The following is a 21,964-nucleotide window of genomic DNA, read 5'->3' on the forward strand; positions in this document are numbered from 1 at the left end:
TGACCCCCCACCTCCGACCCCGGGCTCCCGAACTAACCTTTGACCTTCCCTCGGATCCCCTGAAGCCCCGACGGTGCCACTGGGTTTGCTGGGGTGGGGGGGGGGAGCATCACCCCCAGACCCCCTCACCCCCCTTCACCCCAGCAGTAGAAGGGCCTCTAAAGCCTGACCTCCGCCACCCTGGACGCGTGGCCTGAGGAGAGGCGGTGGCAGAGGCTCCAGGCCAGTGAAGTGGTAGCTTTTTCCTCAGCTTTTGCCCAAAACCAGGTTAAAACAGTGATGTAGTGTGAACTAACTTTAGAATAGAATTAAAGAATAACCATTATAATGTTTGTTAACCACTGTAACAACTGTAGATATCATGTACTGCCATATGTTATTCATCGACCTTTGGTGTCTGTTCTGTTATCCTTTGTTAGACATCCGCCTATCTGCTGACCTTCTATGTTAAAACTTTAGCAGAACACTCCAGCAGGTGAGGACAGATAAGGGTAAAAGAAACAATTAAGCAAGAAAAGCAGATGGCCAGCAAGGGCATAAATTACCTCAGACTGATAAGAACACTGCAAATGTGCAAGACCATCACATAACAAGCAAGAGGTGAAAAGTACATCATGAGGAAGACCTACGGCCTTCCTCCTAGAGACCACTGCCCACGTCTCAGAGACCCCTGCCCACAATTCTTGGAAGAATTTGCGCAAGCGCGAAGGACTGACAAGCTAATTAACATATGAAGCGAGGGTAGGCGGGATTAGATAATGAATATGTATAGATATTAGTTGAATAATCATTATTTCATTGTATAAATATGGAATGATTAGCTACCTTAAACGTGCATGTTTGGTGGAAGGATCCCCTGTGCATCCAGCGCTGCCAATAAAGGATACTTAGTCACTAAGAAATTTTGACTACGTTCTCTAAATCAACAGCTTAAAAGCAACCTGCAGCGGTGAGGAAAGCCCAGGTGGACAGCCAAAAGCAGCGGTAACTATGCCGGGGCCTTCCTCAAGCTCCGCACCCTTTTCCAGACACATTTCATTCCCTTTTTACCTGAACCAAAGCACGAATGGCTGAAGGACATACATTTATTTCTTGTTTAAGAAATTGCTGTCAATTACAGAAAGGATGGATGATTGTGGCATCTTGGCTCTGCCTGGTATAAATTGAAGCTACTTAGTGCAAGGGAGAGAGCAATCCTTCAGCTCCAGCAGGGTTCGATCAATGGAGCTTGGAGGAAAAGATGCACATTGAGGGAAAAAAAATCTTGTATTCCTGTGGGAGAGCCAGGAAAACGGGAGCAGCGACAGCTCGTGCTGAAAGAGGGGAGCATTGATAGAGTAAGAGCATCAGGTCACCATCCTTCCTTTGGAGGGTAAAATTAGGGTGAGGGCTAACGATGCTCCCCCAAAACAAGCACGTTTTGTGGCACAGCCATGCATGTTGCCCCTCGAGGGAATTTTTTATTTTATTATTTCAATCCACTTAAACCCATTAAGTCCAGTTTTCAGTTGTGCGAGGAACAACCGCATTCGGTTTGTGCTGCTGCTGCTTGGTGATTTCATTTGATATTCCCAGTCTGCAGCAGCAACGCCTGGACGCTGTGATGGAGGAGATGGAACAGGAGGGGAAGAGTTGTGAGATAGCTTTGGGGGGAATAGAATAAAAGCTCCAAGAGCAGAGAGGGTTATTCCAGCACTCTCAAATGCCAGAACGGCCCGAGAACAGGCTGGTAACGTTTTTGAACATAATTAGGAAAATTCCCAGGGAATAGAGAACCCAGCAAAGAGAACCCTAATAATTTTGGACAGAAGGGCTGAACAAACACCCAAGCTGCTTCTGTAGGGTCACCTGAGGGATGTGGAAGATGGATTGGTGGCACCTGGAGGAAATCTTTACCCACTAAATCTGGAAATCATCACAGCAGCCAGGTACTAGAGCTGAGATAAATTGATTTCCTCATTCTAGAAGGAAACAGGGAGGATTTACGGTCTGTGTTCATAATGAGTGGCTGTTTCAGCATGTTGATTGAAGACTCACAGAATCCTACTACAATTATTTCCATACCTTAGGGAAGTACTTATAGATTACATACAGCTTTCTAGCTTGGAAACATTCAGACTATAAAACGATGCTCTGGGCAATATATTCCTGAAAGAAGTCCTCCATTTAATACCATTTAAAGTCTTGTTCATGTGTTTCTCAGCTAAAACTATTTAAATAAATGAACATGAAGCTGTGGGCAACTTCACAATCAGAGTAAGGAGTTAAATCAGTGCCGCCATGCTGCGTTATCAGTGCATTTCTATATGTAACACCACAGAAACAAGTCCTACCAGCTGTCTTTAATTGCTGATGACTGATAGGTACCCCAGCGAGCTCGAGCACCCTAGAACTTGCTGTGAGATGCTCCCCATGGCCTCAGAGACCTCGGAAGGAAGCAGAGCTTTGAGGCCAGGCACACCCGCAGGAAATCCTGCTGGGACATGGGGCTGTCTGCTCCGCAACACCCCAACACTTGCCTCAAAACCACCTGTGATTTCTTTCCTTGGATTCTTCCTGCAAGCCCTTCCCCAGATCCATCTTGTTTAGGTGCTACAAAAATACTGCTTTAGAGAAAAGCAAGCTGCATCAGGCACAGGGGTGATCAGTCAGGAGCTGAGTGGTGCATGTGGTTATAATTATTATTAACTAACATGATAAAATACCCAAGAGCATTAGCAGAAGCTGAGATCTTGGCTGAACAATCAGAAAATACAAATTAAATCTGCTACCACCCCTCCAGCCAAGGTCAATGCCAAAGGTATCGCAGTAGCTGTGGTGGGCACGAGGATGTTCCGGGGAAAATAAAACCCACCCATATTTATGCTGAGCCACGTGAATTTGAAATTGCAGTGCTTAACCATGTGTTCTCCCAATGAATCGATGCAGGATATGGCTAGAAGCTACATGGAGCTTGGAGGGAAGGAAGCTGAAGCGGTAACTTAGCTCACCTTTCCTTGGGGAAAAGTGGCAGGATCCAAAATCCATCACAACAGGTGTAAGTCGAGCAACAGCCAGATGTGCAGCACCTCTGCCCTAAAGCCCATCCCTCTCAGCAGCCAGGAGCAGCGGTGAACTCTACCCGGTGGCTTACTCAGCAGCAATTTTCTTAGGAGACAGTTTGTTCAGGGAAAGGGTTTACAAGGAAGCTAGCACAGAAGGATTTTAGCACCCGCTGACTTCTCTGAGCCCTTCCCGGTTGATTTCCTGGCCTCCCCTCACATGCTCTGAGCCCACAGCATCGCTGGGGATGAGGTGCTTGGATGTTCCTGCGGATCACGGGCAGACTGAGGGCCACCTTGCTCGGCTTTGAGCAGTCTGAGAGGGGTTTTAATTAGCGTGACTAATTGTTCAGATGTCTGGACTTTACTGCCTGCATCCTCGAGGAGCACAGAGCCGCGAAAACCTTAATGCTACATACAGAAACGCTCAGCGCTCATGTATCTGCACTTAATTCAAGGGCTTTGACCCAGAACACAAACCCGCATCAGTATTTTGAGTCTGAGACCCCGTCACACTGCAGCCATCGAACCCCAAACGCTCCTGAGAAGCTGGATGAGCCCAAACCTCATCAATACAGCAGCACAAATGGCGGTGTGGGCTCAGCACCTCCGTGCACGCACCAGCTGCCTCTCCAGGACTTGCTCTTCGGCCAGCCCTTTGTTTGAAAGGGAACACAAAGTTCAGAGTCCAAGGGAAGGGCTGTTGTACAATTAATCCATCACCAGAAGGCAGAAAGCTCAGCAGAACGCTTGGCAGAACGGCACAGGGGAGTGTCCGAAACGCTCAACGGGCCTGTTAATTGACCTGAAAAGCCGTTGTTGAAGGGATAAAATTCACCTCTGCAAGGGGAAGGCAGGTTGTGCCCAGAGAAGGCCAGCTGTTCCTTCCAGCCCAACCTTCAGGAAGACCGAGGTAACCTCACTCAGGCTCTGCCCCAATTACACAAGAAGGAAATTAATTACAAATTTTTCTTTCAGTCTGACAGCTGATTTTGCCCTCCCCTCGTTAATAACCAGGGTAGGGAAAAAACCAACAGGTAGAAGATAACGGAGTGCAGCGAGCAGCTCCAATTCCACTCGCTGTTCCCTGGTAGAAGTTCTCCGGATATCTGGACTGATGCCAACGCTTCTGGGGCGAGCAAAAGTGGATTGATGAGAGGAGCCGCCGTCCCTGCTGACCGGGTGAAAAACCTCCTCCCAAAAAAACCAGCTGGAAAGGCAGCATATTTCACACGCAACCAGCACCCCTCAGCGGCCCTTCTTCTCAAAATGCGTTTCTCGAGCTGGTTTAACGGTGTGTTAAAAGAAATAAGGACAGCAGAAATGGGGAAGTACGGAAGTAAAGCAGAAAGGTAGAAGGAAGGTGTAGCTCTATTACAAATAAAGGTGGGGTTCGGCTGTTTTTAAAAAGAATGGCTGGCTCATGGAGACCTCACCGCTTTCAGGACCCGATATTTAAGGTTACAGGCAGCCTACCCCAATTACTGAATCTCCATTTGCTGAAGTAAACCTTAAACCAAAGGTATTGCCCTGTAACACTTTCCGAAAATCCACCCCGATTAAAACATCCTCCTCTAATGCGGCAAGACAGAAGCAGAGGACGTCTTAACGCTCCACCAAAGCCAAGCCCAGTTGTTTTTCATCAGGATTGGACCAGCTAATTCTATCTGGGTCTGCGAGTTTCTACAGAGAAAAGCAGGAGGAAACCTGGAAATCACCGCAAAACTGCTGAGCAAGAAGGAAAAACCAGCAGCTGTAAAAGGAGGCAACAGAATCGAGACTTTTTCTTGGCACAAGCTAAACTTGAACAGACGATGGTGGCTAGCTGCACGCCTGTCTGCCTCCAAAGCAAAAATGTGTGAAGATTACGCTTCAGAGGCGACTTTCTAACCCTGCACCCTCCTCTTGTCTTTTACAGCCTTCAGAATCATCTCCCCATCGCCCTAAAGCGCCATCAGCACCCCCGCAAGGCAGCCGGTTCATTGCCACGGCGCACTAATGGCACTCAGTGCTAATTATGTCGCTCTGAGCTTAAATATGTATCAAATTGAGAGCTGGGCATCGGGATTAACATGCCAAACCACCCCAAAAGTCCGATGAAACCCACAGAAAAGCCGGAAGCCGACTCCTGGCCACCCAGCAGCTCACAGGGTTGACCTCAGGATCAAGCTGCACCTGCACAAGGAACGAGTCACATCATTACAGTCCCAACGAGGTATTTAGTGACTCAGGCTATTCGTTATGTTTGGCAAAGAATCTTTCAGGACTAATTTGAGATGTCCGTCTGCAGGAGAGGGGTTCACCGCTCAGGGAGGTGAGCGGGCAATGCCAGGAGAAACTGTTCGTGACTTGAGCTGGCTGGTTTCATGGATAATAAATCTTGCCGGCACGGAGCGCAGCTCATCGCATCCCCCGCAGTCCCTTTACCTTGGAGGACTCCACGGGCACCGCTGAAGCACCCGGCAGTCGCTGCCGCCAGGGACTGGAGCTGGACAAAAGGCTTTGAAGTCAGGAGCAGCCTCAGCACTTTGACTTCACGTCAATGTTTCAATCTCCCTTTCTGCCCGTTGCTGGGGGAAACTTCTCTCGTACAGTTTACACCAAGCTGGAGGTTTGTTAAGAGTGGACGTGGTGTCACACTGGCGATTCATGTCCTTATCCATCAACCCATCCTGCAGGAAAGCTCCCAGCTGCCTCGCTCTGTAGCAGGAACAGCTTCTGTGGTGTCATGGAAACTAATTTCCTTATTTCTCCCTCATTTCAGGAAGGAGAATCTGTACTCCAGGTGATGATTAACCGATGACAGCTTTACTGCTAACACAGGCGAGGAAGTCGGCTCCATCTGCAGTGCTGAATGAAGAGAAGAAAGCCGAGCCAAACCCAAATAATGCATCAGAAGACGGAGACACGGGGTTTGTAGACCAGTTCTAAGCCTCCAACCTCTCCCAAGCTTTACCAGGGTACCAGAAATTAAGGCAGAAGCACAGGTAATCTCAGGATAGTCCTTTTATCTCCACCCACCAAAACATTCACCTTTAAAATAAAAGCGTTTTACAAACAATACGATGTTGACACCACTTAAGTTTCGCTCCGCGTTAAAAGGAAAAATTAAAACATCGGGGGGGGGGGGGGGGGGGGGGGAATATTACAGTCACATGGAAGTTATGCAGAACCTTAACGGCGTATGCTGCGGAAATGAAAACCCTCGAAACCAAATTTCTGATGTTTCCAGATAGACAGGCTAAGGGGACAAACCACATCTTTTGTTAAATATAGAAAAAAGTTTCAATTCCAGGGGAAGAGGTTTTGTTTGCCAGATCGTGAAGTAGTACTGGTTCGCACACATGCTCAAAAGGAAATTCTCCTAGTACAAAGCCATCTAAAAAACAGAGACCGCACAAAATCTAGCTACTAAAAAAATGAAGATTTGGTAAAAAAAAAATTTCCTCTATTTTTCAAAAAATTACTTTACAGGTAAAGGCTTCCACTGCCTAAGTGAGTTTAGTAGAATGAGAACTCAAAACATGTGCTATGAAATTCACAGATACAGTTATGGATTTTTTTTTTTAAAAAAAAAAACCCCAAACCCCAAAACCCAACAAAATACAACAGGTCTTTTACACATCAGCTTCCCCCTCCAGAGTTTACTCTGCATCCTCATCCTCTTGTGCTGCAGCAACTTCCTCACTTTCTTCCTCCTCATCTTCTACTTCCACAACTTCTACTGGCTGTTGCTCTTCTTCCTCGGGGAGAGATTCCTCTCCAGGCGGAGAAGTCTGCTCCTCTGCATTTTCCGCGTCCAGCTCTGCCTCTGTCTGTGCTTGTGGCTGCACCTCAATTTCTGTCTCTGTTTCTTCTTGCTCCCCCTCATTTTCAGCTCCTTCTGCTTCTGGGTTCTCTTCAAGATCCTTATTTTCCTCCTCCGGATTTTCCTCCTCCGGATTTTCCTCCTCCGGATTTTCCTCCTCCGGATTTTCCTCCTCCGGATTTTCCTCCTCCGGATTTTCCTCCTCCGGATTTTCCTCCTCATCCTTGTTTTCATCTGCTCCTTCTGCTGTTCCTTCCTCTACATTTCCACTGGCTCCCCCTTCTCCTTCCTCATGCTCCTCTTTTTCTTCTGGGTCATCCACGAAAGGATTCTCACCCTGAAAAGAGAAGACAAACGTTGGTCTGCTGTGAGTTTATCTCTAGCTGCTTCGAGGAATTCACACCAGGAAACCCTCCCAAGATGTTCAGCGTTATGGTTGCACCAGAAGCAGTCAAGTGAGCAGCTCCTGAGAGCAGATGCTGCCTCAAGAATTCAAATGAATGCTAATATCAGCGGCTACAGCGCAATGCTCAGGTCTGCGGGCAAAGTTTAAGCTGGAGGCTTTGCTCACCCTGTTTGCTCAGGGTTCAGTGTGATATGGGGCAGGAGATGACAGATGAAGTCATCTGCAGTGTAGAAATCCGATATATTATTCAAAATCTCCCCCAGATCCCCTCCAGGATCAGCTAGGAAGTGCCCTCAGTGGACAGCGGCAGCTACCGTGAAATTCCTACAGGACCGAGATATTGCTACTGGCTCGACCCCCTACCAAGCTGCTCCACAAACACCTACCTTCAGGTACCGCTCCAGCTTCTTGCTGATTAGTTTGTTGTTGAGAATACTCCTCGCAACTACTAGTGATGATTTCTTGGACTGCTCCATCATAGCCTGTACAAGAGGACAACAAAATGCCCGTAGATTTTATTCTGAATTAACTTACAAGGCCACTAATTAGTCACAGCTCAGCAGCGGATGACAGGCTACAGAGCATACTTAGGTATTTTAAAAAATCGGCTATTTTCTGCATGTGCCCCAAATTCTGTGCTTCAGAAAAGCATCAGGCAGCCAAATAAAAGCTGCGTGGGTCGTTTCACCCACTTCCACCAGTGGAATTGTTCTGTATTTCAGTCTCCAGGGAGTAAAATTGGACGACAGTGCATTTTGATCCTGCCGAGGCGCAGGGAGCACAGGACAGCTGAGCGCTGCAGATGGTACCGCAGCCTACTCACCATCGCCACAGTGACACGTCAAGATTTACGGTCGCGTGCTGATGGGTCTGGTTTATACCAAGCAAGAGCAGCCGTCTGACAGCCATCACCTCGGATCGCTGCTTGTGGGCCTACTAAAGCTTGTAACAAAATCACCCTGTACGTATGTGGAAGCGGGGAAGTCACAAAGCTGTTTATTTCACAAGGAATGGGGCAGGAGATGGGAGATTTCATTTGGGGATTGGCATGAGGCTTTGCTGAAGGTGCTTTAATTCCGCTAACACCTTGTTGGCCAGGCTTTTGCAAAAGGCAAAGTTTCTGGTGACACAAGGACATCAAAATGAACCACAGACTCTGTGGAGAGACGTACCGAAGACAACGAAGAAAATTTCTCTCCACCTGAACTAAAACCATCCAAATCCGCGCTCCTGTTATCGCCGCCGAAGCCCCCCAAGGCTGCCCACTCACCCTGCGGTTGTGGTTGTGGTCGAGTGACTTCAAGTGTTTCTGGATGATGCCGTACTGCATTGGGATGAAGAGGTCACAGGCAGCACAGTGAGCTGCCTCCACCTTTTTAATAAAATGCTCCATGCCAACATCTGAAAAAGAAGATAAAAAACGGTATTAACTGGAAAATAATCCAGGGATTTGTGCTAATGTTTCAGATTTTACCCCAGCCTGCTTTACAAACTCTTTTCTTGACCCCCCCAGGTGCCTCTTCTTTCCTCGACCCCCCCAAACTCTCTTCTGACCCTTCCACTGGCATCAAAACAGCCTTCCCAGGCAGCAGGTGAGGACCCAAGCGGAGCGTGCGTTATAGACAGCCACGCTCACAGAACACCAGCAGCCCAGATACAAGCCTGGCCACACACCGCAACCACGAGCGCCGCGAGCTGTGGCTGCATCAGCACTACATGTTTGGAAAAAAAAAATAAAATAAAAACCCTCTTCAGCCAGCTAATCGTTTGCATACCGTCCACAAAGCAGGGTAATAACCTCGAGTGGCTGACGGTGCACCTGAACACACAGGTGTACGCTTGCAGCAACACCAGCACGTTCCACCCCCCACCCACCTTTTTATTATTTTTACTACTTTTTACTATTCGTAGATTTGACAAGGCAGCTGACACACGACGAAGGAACTCTTGCACGCACACAGGGAGTAACTCTTACCTTGGGTAAGATCTTGGTCCCTATAAATCTGCTGAATAACTGCGTTAATGTCTTCGATCGCTTTACGACGCTCTTCAGTTTTCCTAGTTTTATTAGCAACATATTCCTGTAGGGCAGAGTATTTCACATTAATTTTTTTTTTACCCTCCAACTTTTAGGTGCATCTCTTAGCGTGCTCATCCGAAGAGTCCTACAAGTCCCACCACGCACTGCTCTGCGGGTAGTGCTGCCTTTCAGGGCAAGTCACGTACTCTGGCCATCAAAATCTGCAGTGGGCAAGTGCTTCAATTCCTACCAGTGCAACCAGTGAGATGAGAGGTTGAACAACCCGTTCAAAAGCAAAGGGTAGTCAAGGCAGAGCTCTGATGCTTTAATTCAACCCTGCTCTACCTTTTCTAACAGTTTCCAAGACAGTTACTTAGAGAGGCAGTCCAGGAGCTTTACAGCATCTCAAAAAAACCCAACAACAACATAAAACCTAAATAAAACTAAAATCCACCCCGTACAACCCCAAACTCTTAAAGCCAGAGGGCAGAAATGGAACCAGAGACTCACCTGCAGGAAATCAGCTGTTTGTTGAGGCAGCTTGGTTCCGACAAACTTGAAGTGTTCTTTATGGAATTTACTCTCCAGGTGACTGTTCATCTCATCATCATAGAAGGTCCGATATTTGCATAACGAACAGACAAACTGGATCCTGTTGAGAGAGTCAGGCGAAGGGAAATTATACTCAAACCAATCTGTTCCTGCTCCGCTGGGTACCGCCTCCTCACTGGATCTACCCCCTTGCTCTGTTTAAGGGGCGGCAGATAAACTTCTGGAAGTCTCCAACCTGTAAATGCTTAAAGGGATGTTTCCCAGAGGTTTTCCCATTCCTATTTTTCTTTTAAGCACGGGCAGTGAGATAACCAGCAGGAGAGCAACACAGCTTCTCCGAGGGAGACAAAACACTGGGACAACTGGGAAAAAGAGGATGCAAGTACTACAGTCCCAGAGAAGAAAGCAACATCACTAAAAAATAAATAAAAAAAAAGAAATAGGAGACGTTACCTTTCTACCATGCGATCCCGATGCCTCTTCTTTTGCCTCTCTTGAGTTTTCTTGCCCGCCTGCAATTTGCGTTTGATTTGACTGATCTCTTCTTGAATTGTTAAAGCACCTAAGTGTTTAAAGCAGGTTGGATTTCAGGGCACTACTCGAGGACACCACCCGATTCAAGAGAATTGCCCTGGACGAGTTGAGTTGTCAGCCCAACCGACCTGCACAGCCTAGAGACGCCGCAGAGTCAAGACACTACAGAGAAACTTTTGCTTTACACAACAGCGTCATCCACCCCGGGTTCGCAAAAAAGCCGCGCTGGGACAAGCTTGGGTGGGGGGCAGAGGGGAAAACCACGGCAGAAAGACTCTAACGTGGTTTCCCAGCTTTTTATTTTAATTACTGGTTGCCACTACCTGTAATTAGTTAAGATTTGTAAAAAAAAGTATCACCCAAACTGATTTATTCAGCTTCAAATGAACTGGCAATGCGATAAAACTTGCCAGAAAAAGTTTACACCATTTGTTTTTGGGACAGAGAAGCTGCTTCTCTGTCTGCCCACCCTGGCATACCTGAGGGTGCATCCCAGGATCAAATTTACACTGCCCAGCAGTGGGACGGGCAGCCCGGACCACCCAGGCATCGCCCTTCAGGTATCACGGTGCTTCCCTAACCAGTCCCGTCTCTCCAAGCCGGGAAGCTCCATCCCGCTTCGCAGCCTGAACAACTTCCCCAAAGTCAAGTCTACGGGACAGTGGGAAATTAAATCTGGTTCCCTGAATCCTGGGACCAAGGGATCCAGCTCCCTAGCAGGGATTTTACCGCATTTCCCTATCCCTGAGCAGACACAAAGGATAGGATCCATCCGACTAAATGCAGACGTTACCGCTGAGCTAGTCCCCTGTCCCCCCTGTCAGCAGAGATCCGACAGGTCTTATCCTGAGCAGCAAGCGAATCGGTGCCCTGGGAAAGGCCCTCCCGCTCCTCTCCGCCAGCGATGCAATCCCACCGGAGCCGCACACGCAAGAGCCTCGGCTGCTCTCGCTTGTAGGACCCCACCTCTGGCATCTATCACAGCACCAGCATCCCCAGGGGACTTGCGCCGAAGCCAAATCACCCCTCCCCAAGGTGCAGAGGTTTAGCTCAGGTCAAGACACAACGAACCAGAAGGAACAGCAAAGCCACAAGGCAGATGGAGTCCAACAACCGAAAGAGCCTGAAGAAACTCGTCGGATTTAATTGGAAATATCTCTTCTGGCCATGCTGGGGGCGGGGGGTATGCTCCACGTGGAGCTTCGCAGCGCGAGCGAGCCGTCATGAGCGCCAACTCACCTTTCTCTGAATCTTTTCCTTCTTCATCTTCCCCTTCCTAAAAATGCAACGTTGGGAAGTTAAAACCACCTAGAGAAAGCGAACATCTGGGCGCTGGTTTGACATCTGCACCGGCTTTGCTGCCTCCCAAACTCTCCCAGGCCCCCCCAGCACCACGTGGAAGAGCAACAGCTCCGTCAGATCCGGCTGCTCCACGCTCCCTGAGCCCCAGGAAACCCGGCACCGCACCCGCTCGCTCTGCAGGAGATGCCTCTGCGACACCTGCAGGTCTCGCACCCACGAGCTCTGCCCCCACCGAGCCGAAGGGCGCCGGTGGGGAGGTGCCTTCAGTCCCCGTCTAGAGCAAGGCAACATAATGCCACACTTTGGGCTCCTCCGTATCGCAGGTAATGGATTTGGGGTTTTTCTTTACTTAAAGCCCTTTGCACTTGCATCTTTTGCTGCATTTTGACACCGTCGAGCATCTCGCAGTGACACTGTGGCCAATGGGTGTTGCTGGAAGCCCCAACAATACCCACACTTCCCTCAATGGAACATTTTGCTTCCATCCACTGCCCCCAAGCTTTCCGAGCCTCTGCCACCTGCCTTGCTTCAGGATTACTATCTGCCCTCACCAGCTCCAGCACCTCCAACCAGAGCTACTGCTTTTAGTCACGATAAAGTAGTTTTCAAGAGTTACTTACGCCTCTGGAGCCTTCTTTCTCCTCTTTTTCTCCTGATTCTCCTTCCGTTCCCTCCTCTGAAAGAAACACCACAGTCGGCATAAAGAAAAATAACGAATGTCACCAACGATCTTGCCACCCTATTAAACACGGCACAGCACGACAGCTCCACCAAAAACAAAGACAGCAGCAACTTTATATCACTTCCAAGCTGCTCGGCTCTTACCATTGTCAGAGTCGGAGTTATCGGAGCCATCTGTCTTTGCCGCCTTGCTGTCAGGTTCATCGGAGCTGTTTGTTTGCTTCCGCTTCTTGGCGGTGGGGTCTTTTTTGATTTTCTTTTTCTGAGGCTGCGAGAGAAGGGAAAGGTTGATCCCTGCAACACCCGCAGCTGCCCTCCGCAGCCAGCGATGCCCTATTTTACTCATTTTTAGCAAGTTAAGCTTCCTGTATCGAGCCTCTGACAAACAGAGTTGATCAGGAAGGACATAATCCACCACACCTCTACCATGTAAGAGATTAAGTTGTGAAGGGCTGCAATATTCTCCTATTTCAGAAAACAAAAGATTTTTGGATTAAAGCACCCCACCTATCAACACCTCTTCGCAATTGAGTGCGCCCTTCTCGGTCTGCTTAGGAGGAAAGAGGCTACCAAACCAAAAACATGCAGAGTTATATATTTTTGCTTCTCAGAGTGTATTTTGGCGCCCTTTGCTGCAGGACGTGTGGGTTTGTTGGGAAAGAAGTCTCTTATTTGAGCCGAGCAGGCGGGAGGAGATCACGCAAGTACTTACTTTAAAATCTGAGTCCCACATTTTCCAGTTTCTCCTCATTCGTTGTTTCATCATTCCTCCTCCATAACGCATATTTCCCGAGAAGCCTCGCATTCCCTGGAACATGCTTAGTTCTGGGATAATATTGTGGGAGAAGAGGGAAGGAAGCCTGGAGGAGCCGTGGGGACCGAGACCTCGCGATCCCATCGACTGTGGAGGCTCGTTCCACTGTCCGCCCATGCGCCCGGGGTAGGAAGACGCCATGGGCCTGTTATTGCGTCCGTCTCTCCCCCAGTTCTGACCCCGCTGACCAAAGTTATCCCGCGATCGGTTCTGGTATTGATCCCGGCGGTTCCCATAGAAGCTGTCGTAGTGACCTTCATAGGCGTTATCGTTGTCGTGTTCCGACTCGTTGTAATCGTAGCCGGAGCGGTACATGTCGCGGTCGTTCATTGAAGACCTCGAGTCATACGATTCGTACGAGTCGTACCTGCAAGAGACACATCAGTGAGACACCACTGAGGCAGAGCAGCAAAGATTAAGGAAATAAAACCCGCTGGCAGAGATTTCTGGGTTTATTTTTCCACCAGCAGATGCGTCCCTCAACACAGGACACATTTCACTGCATAGTGGGACAGGACAGGGACCAGCAGGTGACAGAACTTCCAAAGTTTCAAGTTCCAGTGGTGGAGGAACCAGAGACCTGTGGACACGAGAAAACCCCGACTCCAGGGAGCCCCACGAATCATCCATTTCTTCCAGAATTACCAGTGTTTTTTAAAGGAATATAAAAACACCCAACCACACTGAGCAAAGGTTCCTTCACCGGCTGAGGGGTCATCGCTTTGTCCTTGCTCCCAAACGAGCTCTAGGAGCAGCTGAAGCAAACCAAGAGTTGTTCGTCCTCACAGCAAGTTGCACCATGGCCAGAAATACTTCCAGGAACTGTAAAATTTACTCCTCCGCTACTCAAGGAATACCTTGGCACAACCAAAGACCTATTCCAGACTCATCTTTCCTCACTCTCCGTATGCGATCTACTAACCAACTACTTTTACCAGCTGGAAAGCCAACATACACCCTACTCATTTTATATGCAGTTTTCCCTCCTGGAAATGAGGTAGCGGAGGGTTTTGAACTTTACATTCTGCAATACTAAAACGCTTTGTGCTGGAGTTTAAGGCTTTGCACGTTTGCTGGCAGCACTTTGACTGACAAGGCAGGCGGGGAGGAAACCCGGTGCTTGAGAAAAGATCGTGACGCTGAACTAACGAACCTCATCAAAGCACGGCCCCTCGCCGCTGCGCTCGACAGCGAGACCTTGTGAGCAGGGAGACAGGAATCAGCGGAGGGAATAAAAAAGATGTTATCATGGCTCCAAGGTCAGAAGAAAGTCACCCCGCTGATCTAAGGAGAGACGCTGGGCCTTCAAAAATCAGGTCAGGCACTGATGGAGGAGCTGCCGGTGTCCGGTTACATGTAAAGCCGGAGCAGCTGGAGGGTGAGCAGCTCCTTGTAGCCCAGAGCCAGCGTTCTGCCAGGGATTGATCTTCCTCTTTACCGCATTTCTCATTGTTTCTTGCACGGAGCGGGAATTTTCTAACCTTTTAATCAAGTCTATCCCATTCCCAACCATGGTGCAGGGGTGCTGAAGCAGTGGAAACACGAAATCAAAGGGGAGAGGCTCAAAACGATGTCTGAAGGGACAAGAAGCTGGGGAACCAACTCGGCAACCCCATTCCAGTGTGATTTCTTTTGGTCACTTGCTTGCTTTAAGCAATCTGATATAAAAGTATGGGTATATTATTTTGTAGGAGACACAGACATACTGTTTCGTAGGAGCTTTACTGTTTTGGAAATACAGGAATGGAGCAGCAAAGAGCCACATCATATTTATTAACATTAACTCCTGAATTTTGCTTTGTCCAACATCCTTTTACCTCTTTAAGGCATGAAAAACCCCGACTAAGTAGTCACCCTGCAGAAATACCAAGTCCTGGCTCAAAACTCATAGTGCATGTTAATAAATCAGAAATCTTTGGGGAAAGCACCCTGTTTATTAGTACTTCACCATTAATTAAGATCAGTGAGGCGCTGATGGTGTCATAGAACTGAGCATCCACTGCAACACTGGCTACCAAAACCTCACTGCAGCAGCCAACCGATTCATCAAAATTAGTAATTTAAACTCAGTCCTTTGTTTTCCTTAGCACTACTCCTGAAGTACACAAGTAAGCTCGTGAGAGTATTCCTTGTAATTGTTTGATTTGTTTTGCAAGACACGGATGGAAATTTAGCGTAAAGCTCCTATTTGCAGGTGAGAGGAGGACAGCTGAGCCAGCTCCAGATGCTCGCTTGAGTCACGGTGCTGGAAAGGGCAAGAACGAGACCAGCGAGGAACAAACGGAGCAGTAACGACGCTTCACAAGCAACAGATCATTCCTGCGCCTCCTCACCTCATGCCCTGCGCTCACCTGTCTCCGCCAGAGCCGTAGTGGCCTCCTTGCATCGTGTCCGTATCCATGTGCGACACCATGTCCAAGCGCTGGTTCATTTTCGTGATGACAGCGTCGGCGTTGCCGCCGCCCGAACCGTCGGGGTTCATGTCAACGTCCGAATTGGCCATTTCCCAGGAGTTCGAAGCGGCCATGCCGTATCCATAATTGCCCGAGTTATCCTGGCCATATCCATAGCCGTAACTGTATCCCTCGTAACCTGGAACAACAAAAATAAGAGAGCTGGATTTATTTCCAATTATCCGGTTTTGCTAATATTTTAATCCGAATTCAGATGGCCCAAGCATTCGCCACAAGGAGTTAAAATAAAACAAAACTCAAATTTCTGTCTAAGTCGCTTATAAACTTTGAACTGTTGAGCTCGCACAGGTTTAAGGGAACGATTTGCTTGTAAAATTCCCATAAAAAGACAGCCATAGTTTATAGCTTCCTCTGTCCGGGGAGGAACGAACACGGCCCAAGGCAGAGCCTCCAGAAAAACCTGTTTTGGCTTAACAGAGATCTGGAACCCCCATTTTCAGCTGGTTTTAAGTTTGCTACAAACTGTTGGCAGCCAGCTGAACACAGCTAGGACATACCTCCACCAGGACCTATATAAGCTGCTTTATAAGCACTTAAATCCAAAGGGATGATGCTACAGCGTGTACCTGTGCTCTTTGGAGGCGGTACAGCTGAGTACCGACAGCACAAATGCTTTCGGCCTCGTGTTTCCCCACAAATTTTTATATCAAAAAGCAACAGAGAGGCTTCTCCTCTGGCTAAGGAGGCCCCAACTGTTATAAACAGAAAAAAAAAAAAACCACAGCAGGAACAACACAGAAGCCAATTAAAAACCTGCTGCAGCTTTAAATTTAGGTTTTTCTTCCCCCAGGCGTTTTATTTGGCTGCTGGCACATGCAGAGAGGGAATTTCTGTTTCTTCCTTCTCCGCAAGCCTCAATTTATATCATCACCTGCGCAGGTTTGCCAGGCGGCAGCAAAGTGGGGGCTTTTCTGGGGGGTGGGACAACCCCAAAGAACAAGGATTCCGCCTCAAACAGTTTTCCCGCGCAACCAGTGACAGCAGCAACGTTCTCTGTTGGCTTCTAGGCAAATTTTTCAAATAAAAAAGAAAATGGTCGCGCGGGTGGAACAGTAAGAGGCTACACAGGGTCTGCGCTGCAGCAGGGACAGTGGCTGTTTGTCACTGACGGCAGCGTGTTCCCCTCTGGCTCAGGAAACACATCTGAAGTGGAAGGTACTAAACCATGACTCCAGTTTTTACTGTACTTGCCTCTGTTCGTCCCAGAGTTCCAGTCTCCATAACCTAGAAAAAGAGCAGAAAGCAATTAAGGGATGAGCCTATCGTTATCATGGCGTTCGCAGCTAAAGATCCTTGTTCCCCAGCGCCAAAATGGAACGACGCCCCCGATAAGCCGCGGGTCTTGCGCCAAATAGCAAGGAAATCACACCTTAACGTCGTCACGTCCCCGCAAGGGCTACATTCTTTGCTTGGTTTAGGCAAAAAACCACAGGTTTTAATTTCAAGCTGAGCTCCCAGGAGCGATTTCCACGACTGAGGATTTTGGGAGCAGAGGTGAAGCGTTCGGGAAAGCAAGAGGGGTCTTGCATGGAATAACCCCCGCCCCAATTAACGCCTAAAATGGCGGGACTGGGACGCGATGGGGAAGTTTTAATCCCACCATCCGCCAACCCGCAGCATCCCGGGACTGACATACAGACGCCCTTTGGGGCAAAACGTATCTCGGCGACGTCGTTGCACTTTGCCCTTGTGGGAAACCGGCAAGAAGTTGGGAGATAGCGGGATGGGAAGGGATGGGACGATCCCAAGGAGCCGCGGGTGGGACGCCGACAGTCCGCTCCAGGAACTGTTACCCCAGCGCTAATTCTCCAATTAATTACAGCCTCATTAATCAGGGTATGTATACGTACGGCTTCCCTTCGTATCGATCCAGGTATCGATCCCTATGGATGCTACGGGCAAACGATGTTACCTCACAGCTTCTCGCTGTGATTTCCCCCTTAATTAGAAACTCTTTTTCTCGTAGGAAAGGTTAATTTATTAAACTTCTTTTTCTCTCCATTGCCCAGCATCACTGTTGGAGCCTAAGCCCCTTCCAGGAGACACCGAACAGTGGGAAATCTGCCCCGACAGCCGCCGCACTCCACAGGTGAGCGGAGAGGCCACCCCAGGAGCGGGTGAAAGAATAAAATCAAGATTAAAAGAAAAAAAAAAAAAGGTAAAAACGCCGCTGCTGCCCCAACCCGAGCACGGACGAGCAAACCCTGTCAGCAGCCGCGGCCGGGCGGCTGTCAGAGAGAAGCCAATGAAGCTTGATTAAAAAATTAATTAAAAATAAATCATTTTTCTGTCAGCAAAAGAGTCCGTCCCGCTCCCCACCCCCCCGGGGCCGGTAGACCCCCGGGGCCGGCAGCCTCCAACGCCCCACCGGGTGGCAGCGGGCCGGGGTCCCGGGGTGGCAGCAGCCGCGGGGCAGCTCCGAGGGCTGGGCCGGAGCCGCCCCACGCCCTGGGGGACGCTGACACCAGGACGGAGCCAGGCCCGGCGGCGGCACCGGCGGCACCCGCCCCCAGGGGCCGACCCGGCCGCGGCCTCCCCCCGCCCCCCAGCCCCGGGCCGGCGGGGCCCTTGGCAGCCCCCGGCCCCGGCCCGGCTCCCCCCGCGGGGCCGCCCCCGCCGCCATCTTGCGCCGCCGCCCCTCACCTGAGTAGCTCATGATGGCGGCGCCGCCGCCCGCCGCCGCCTCCCTCTGCGCGACACGGCAACGGCGGCGCGCGGACCCCGCCTCCCCGCCCCATTGGCCGCGGCGCACCGCCTTCCCCGCGCTCATTGGCCGGCGGCCCCACAGCGCCCCGCCGCCATTGGTCCGGCCTCCCCGTGTGATCCGCGGCTCCTATTGGCGGTCGGTGGGTGTCGCTCGGCGCCTCCCTCCCCCTCCGCTGGGCGGCCCCCACGGTGATTGGCGGGTGCGAGTGTCAATCGCGGCGCGGCGGGCGTCTCCCTCAATGGAACCCGCGGGGCCAGGCGCTGATTGGTCAGGGCGGCGGTCACCCCGCGAGGAGGCACGGCCGCTCCCGCTGCGCTCTCTCATTGGTCAGCTAGAGACCGGGGCGGCCCTACTTCCGCCAATAGCGCGGATATTAGCCCCGCCCCTCCTCGCCGCAGCAACTGCTGCTATTGGCTGCCTCCGTGAAGGCCCCGCCCTGCCAGAGCCCCGCGCGACCCACCCGCGTGGGGGCCTCGTGGTGGGGGCGCCCCCTGGCGGCGGCGCAGGGTAAAGGGGGAGCTCGGCGGGGGGAGGGGCGGGGGCACATCCGTATCTGCCGTGGGGGTGGCCGTCACGGGGCGGTGGCCTCGGCGTGACCCCAGCCTGACCCCGGCGGCCCTTTTCCCAGGGGTCAAGGTCACATCCTGACCCCGGTGTCCCCAATCGCTGGGACCGGCCCTGCCTCGATCCCAGTGGCCAGAGGTGATGACCTCAGTTGACCTCGGCATCCCCTTCTCCCAGGGGTCAAGGTCACATCCTGGCCCCGGTGCCCCCCTTTCCTTGGGGTCAAGGCAAATCCCAGCTCCACGTCCCCATCCTGACCCGCGTCCCCACATCCCAACCCCTGCCCTCCTCCCCCCTGAGACCTAAAATCACCCCCATTCCCCCCAAAACCACCTCCCCCACCCCCCACCCCATCCCAACATTCTGGGTATCCAGAGACTCTGCTCTCCTCCCGGCTTCATTTCCAGAAGAATTTAATCCATCGTCCCATATTCCCGGGTACAAGAATCACCAGAATATGTCCCAAAAAATTGGAAATAAAAAAAAAAAAAAAAAAAAAAAAAAGAAAAAAAATTTATCCGTTAAAATTCCTTCCGAAATTCGGAAGTTTTGGGATTTCCAAATAAAAATGAATATTCCTTAATATTCCTTATTTCTACACAAATCTAGAGTTTAAAAAAGTCAGGAGGTCTATGGAGCTAGACGAGGAAAAACCAGGAAAAATAAAGAAATAATAAAGCAACGCTGAAAGTGAGAGGGGGGTTGGGGGAGGGGTGGGGGCTGAGCCGAATCCTCCCAGCGCCGCGGCGGCCCATCCTGGCTGGAAAACTGGGAATTCCCTGTTCCCACTGGAGCTCCCACCCGCTCTGCTCCTCTCCGGTGGATCGGGATGCAGCCGGGGGGGAGGCGGGGGGGGGATGGGGTGTGAATCCCACCGGATGGTGGGAAAAGCGGGAGGGAAGCAGCGGCAGGTTTTTTTTTGGTGTAGGAAAAGGGGATTTTGGGCAACATGCAACCCCGGAACTGAGGGATTCCGACATCTACGCGAGGCTAAATTTTATCATCGCCTATGGAGAGAACAAAAAAAAAAAAAAAAAAAAAAAATCGAATATACATTAACTCTAAGGGTCATATACAAAATCCACAGCGTTTTCCGGGAACGTGGCTGCTCCCTGAAATTCCCCTCCGGCCCGGCTCCATCCCGAATCGCCGTCGGTAAAGGTGACAGCGTTTGTTCTTTGGGTTAAAAAAAAAAAAAAATTAAAAAAAAAATCATCAAAACAAACAAACAAACAAACAAAAACCTAAAAAAAAAAACCCAACCAAAAAACCAAAACCCACACGGATTTTGGGAAGCGAGGAAGGGGAATAATTCCCCGTCCTGTCCCGAGACCGACACTGAGTTGTTCCCTCCCCGATCCGGTGCCGGATCGCGGTGTCTCCCGTGGGATCACCGAGGGTCGATCGCCGAGGGTTGTCTTGATCCATGTAGTGCTTGTAGCTGGGATTGTGCCCCCCCGCCAGCTCATTCCCCCGGACAAAGTGGGAAGCTCCGGAGAGGCAAAGGCAGCGCTCGATCCCCCCCTTTCCCGAAAAAAAAAAAAGTAACAACAAAAAAAAGGAATCGTGGATGTGGGGAGGGGGGGGGGGATGGTGTCGCTTCCCTGTGCCGGCTCGGTCACCGTGAGGGTGGGGGCTCCCGTTACTGAGCCTCGGCGAGGGTGGGGGGGTCTGGGGCTGGGGGAGCTTCGCCCCGTAAAGGATCCGCTTTGGAGAAATTCATTTCCAGGATGTGTCGCTGGAGATGCCGTACCCATTCCTCCTGGATGGAGAGGGGCCCTTGGAATTCCACCTCGCAGAACCTATGGGGGAAGACAGCGTCGGCTCGGGGCGGGGGGGACACGACGTGCGGTTTTAGGGGACCCCTGAAACGAGGGATCCACGCTGGGGATCCCGTGGGATAGGGGGATAACCCCCCCTCCGCTTCCCCAGGGGACCCACCTGCACTTGAGGGTGTAGATGTTCCCCACAAACTTCACCAGGGAGGTCTGTGGGGGGCGGGGGACCAGGGATGGCACCGGCCTCATCCGCGGCGGCGGCTGCCGCGTCTCCTCCATCTTCTGCTGGAATTCAGCCCCTTCCTCTTCCCGGTGGAGCGCGGCATCCAGGGGTCTCGCCTGCCTCCGCTCAAACTCTGGGAGAAGGAGGAATGGGGTGGGGGGTTAGATCCGGCTGGGGGGCACCCAAGGCGGCGTGGCGCAGGGAGCAGCCCCCCCTCATCCCGGGGAACCGGCTCCCTGGGAGGAAGAGGAGGAGAGGGGGGGTCTCTGCTAAGGAAGCCCCGGGAATGGGCCGGGATTTTCCCGGTGTTTTGCCAGTGCTGGAGCCCCCCCCCCAGCCCCGACTCACTGCTGATGTTGGAGCGTTGATGTTCCTCCACCTTCACCAACGAGAGGGGGGAGGTGATCATGGGCCGCTCACCGCCGCTTCCCCCATCCAGGATTTTTCCGGCGTCGCCGTGAGCCAGCTCTCCCGTCAATCCTTTATTCAGAAAGGTCACGCCACTACCTTGAAGGCTGAGCGGCATCCGTCGTGCGCCGCCACCGTCGTGATCCCGGGCGTGGGAAGAATTCCGGAATTTCTTAGTGAAGGGGCGCCCGCCTTGGATGTAGCTCCGGTAAGCACCGGCTTTTTGGGGTCGGTGCCGGATCCACTCACTGAGGGTCTCAATGGGGGACCCGTTGACGCACCACTCAGTGACGCCGAACTGCCGCAGGTGCGCGCGCGCGTGGCTGGCCAAGGCCTTACGGTTCTCGAAGTAGAGGCCGCAGAGCTCGCAGCAGGCTTCACTGGCTGGGGGGAGGGGAGGGGGCAAGGCACCGGGGGGTCAGCGGGAAAGACAAGGGAAGGGGCAGGGAGCTGCGCCCCCCCCCCCCAGGGTCCTGGGATGGATATGATCCCCCCGGCGCCAACTGCGAGGCGGCACCATGGAGCTGATTTGGGTCGGGGAAGAAGCTCCGACCACAAATCCCTGTTCCCGTCTCCCTCCTCTGTATCCCGAGCCACAATCCCAAATCCCTGCTCCTGTCTCCCTGCTCCCATCTCCCTCTTTATCCCCAAA

General features: G+C 51.2%; 2 protein-coding genes across 8 annotated transcripts in view; both read right to left on the reverse strand.

The window, feature by feature from the left end:
- Positions 1-6,029: 6,029 nt before the first annotated feature.
- On the reverse strand, positions 6,030-18,417 carry AKAP8L (A-kinase anchoring protein 8 like). The gene is made up of 13 exons (XM_055699953.1): positions 18,276-18,417; positions 16,824-16,856; positions 15,510-15,750; positions 13,057-13,525; positions 12,489-12,612; positions 12,284-12,339; positions 11,601-11,637; positions 10,281-10,389; positions 9,786-9,927; positions 9,231-9,336; positions 8,526-8,656; positions 7,642-7,737; positions 6,030-7,186 (listed from the first exon to the last, which is right to left on the reverse strand). Exons 1-13 carry the CDS (start codon positions 18,400-18,402, stop codon positions 6,686-6,688), a joined length of 2,172 nt encoding a protein of 723 aa, XP_055555928.1. The 5' UTR covers positions 18,403-18,417; the 3' UTR covers positions 6,030-6,685.
- An 882-nt stretch (positions 18,418-19,299) lies between these two features.
- The window catches only part of WIZ (WIZ zinc finger), a 52,037-nt gene continuing 49,372 nt past the window's right edge, over positions 19,300-21,964 (reverse strand). For all 7 annotated transcript variants that reach the window (XM_055699934.1, XM_055699933.1, XM_055699932.1 and 4 more), the window contains 3 exons: positions 21,253-21,696; positions 20,845-21,037; positions 19,300-20,705 (listed from right to left, as the gene is read on the reverse strand). In XM_055699934.1, coding sequence (XP_055555909.1) covers positions 20,546-20,705; positions 20,845-21,037; positions 21,253-21,696 — 797 coding nt within the window. In that variant the 3' untranslated portion in view covers positions 19,300-20,545. The remainder of the gene's footprint in view (positions 20,706-20,844; positions 21,038-21,252; positions 21,697-21,964) is intronic.

The sequence above is a fragment of the Falco cherrug genome, assembly GCF_023634085.1.
Source record: "Falco cherrug isolate bFalChe1 chromosome 11 unlocalized genomic scaffold, bFalChe1.pri SUPER_11_unloc_3, whole genome shotgun sequence".
NCBI classification, from domain to species: domain Eukaryota; kingdom Metazoa; phylum Chordata; class Aves; order Falconiformes; family Falconidae; genus Falco; species Falco cherrug.

Excerpts from the sequence above, each read along its gene's own strand:
- AKAP8L (XM_055699953.1), bottom strand. The coding sequence starts at position 18,402 with ATGAGCGCGGGGAAGGCGGTGCGCCGCGGCCAATGGGGCGGGGAGGCG. Across the intron at positions 15,751-16,823 it reads GAACTCTGGGACGAACAGAG|GTTACGAGGGATACAGTTAC; the intron begins GCAAGTACAGTA and ends TTGTTGTTCCAG. Across the intron at positions 8,657-9,230 it reads GGACCAAGATCTTACCCAAG|ATGTTGGCATGGAGCATTTT; the intron begins GTAAGAGTTACT and ends CTTCTTTTTCAG.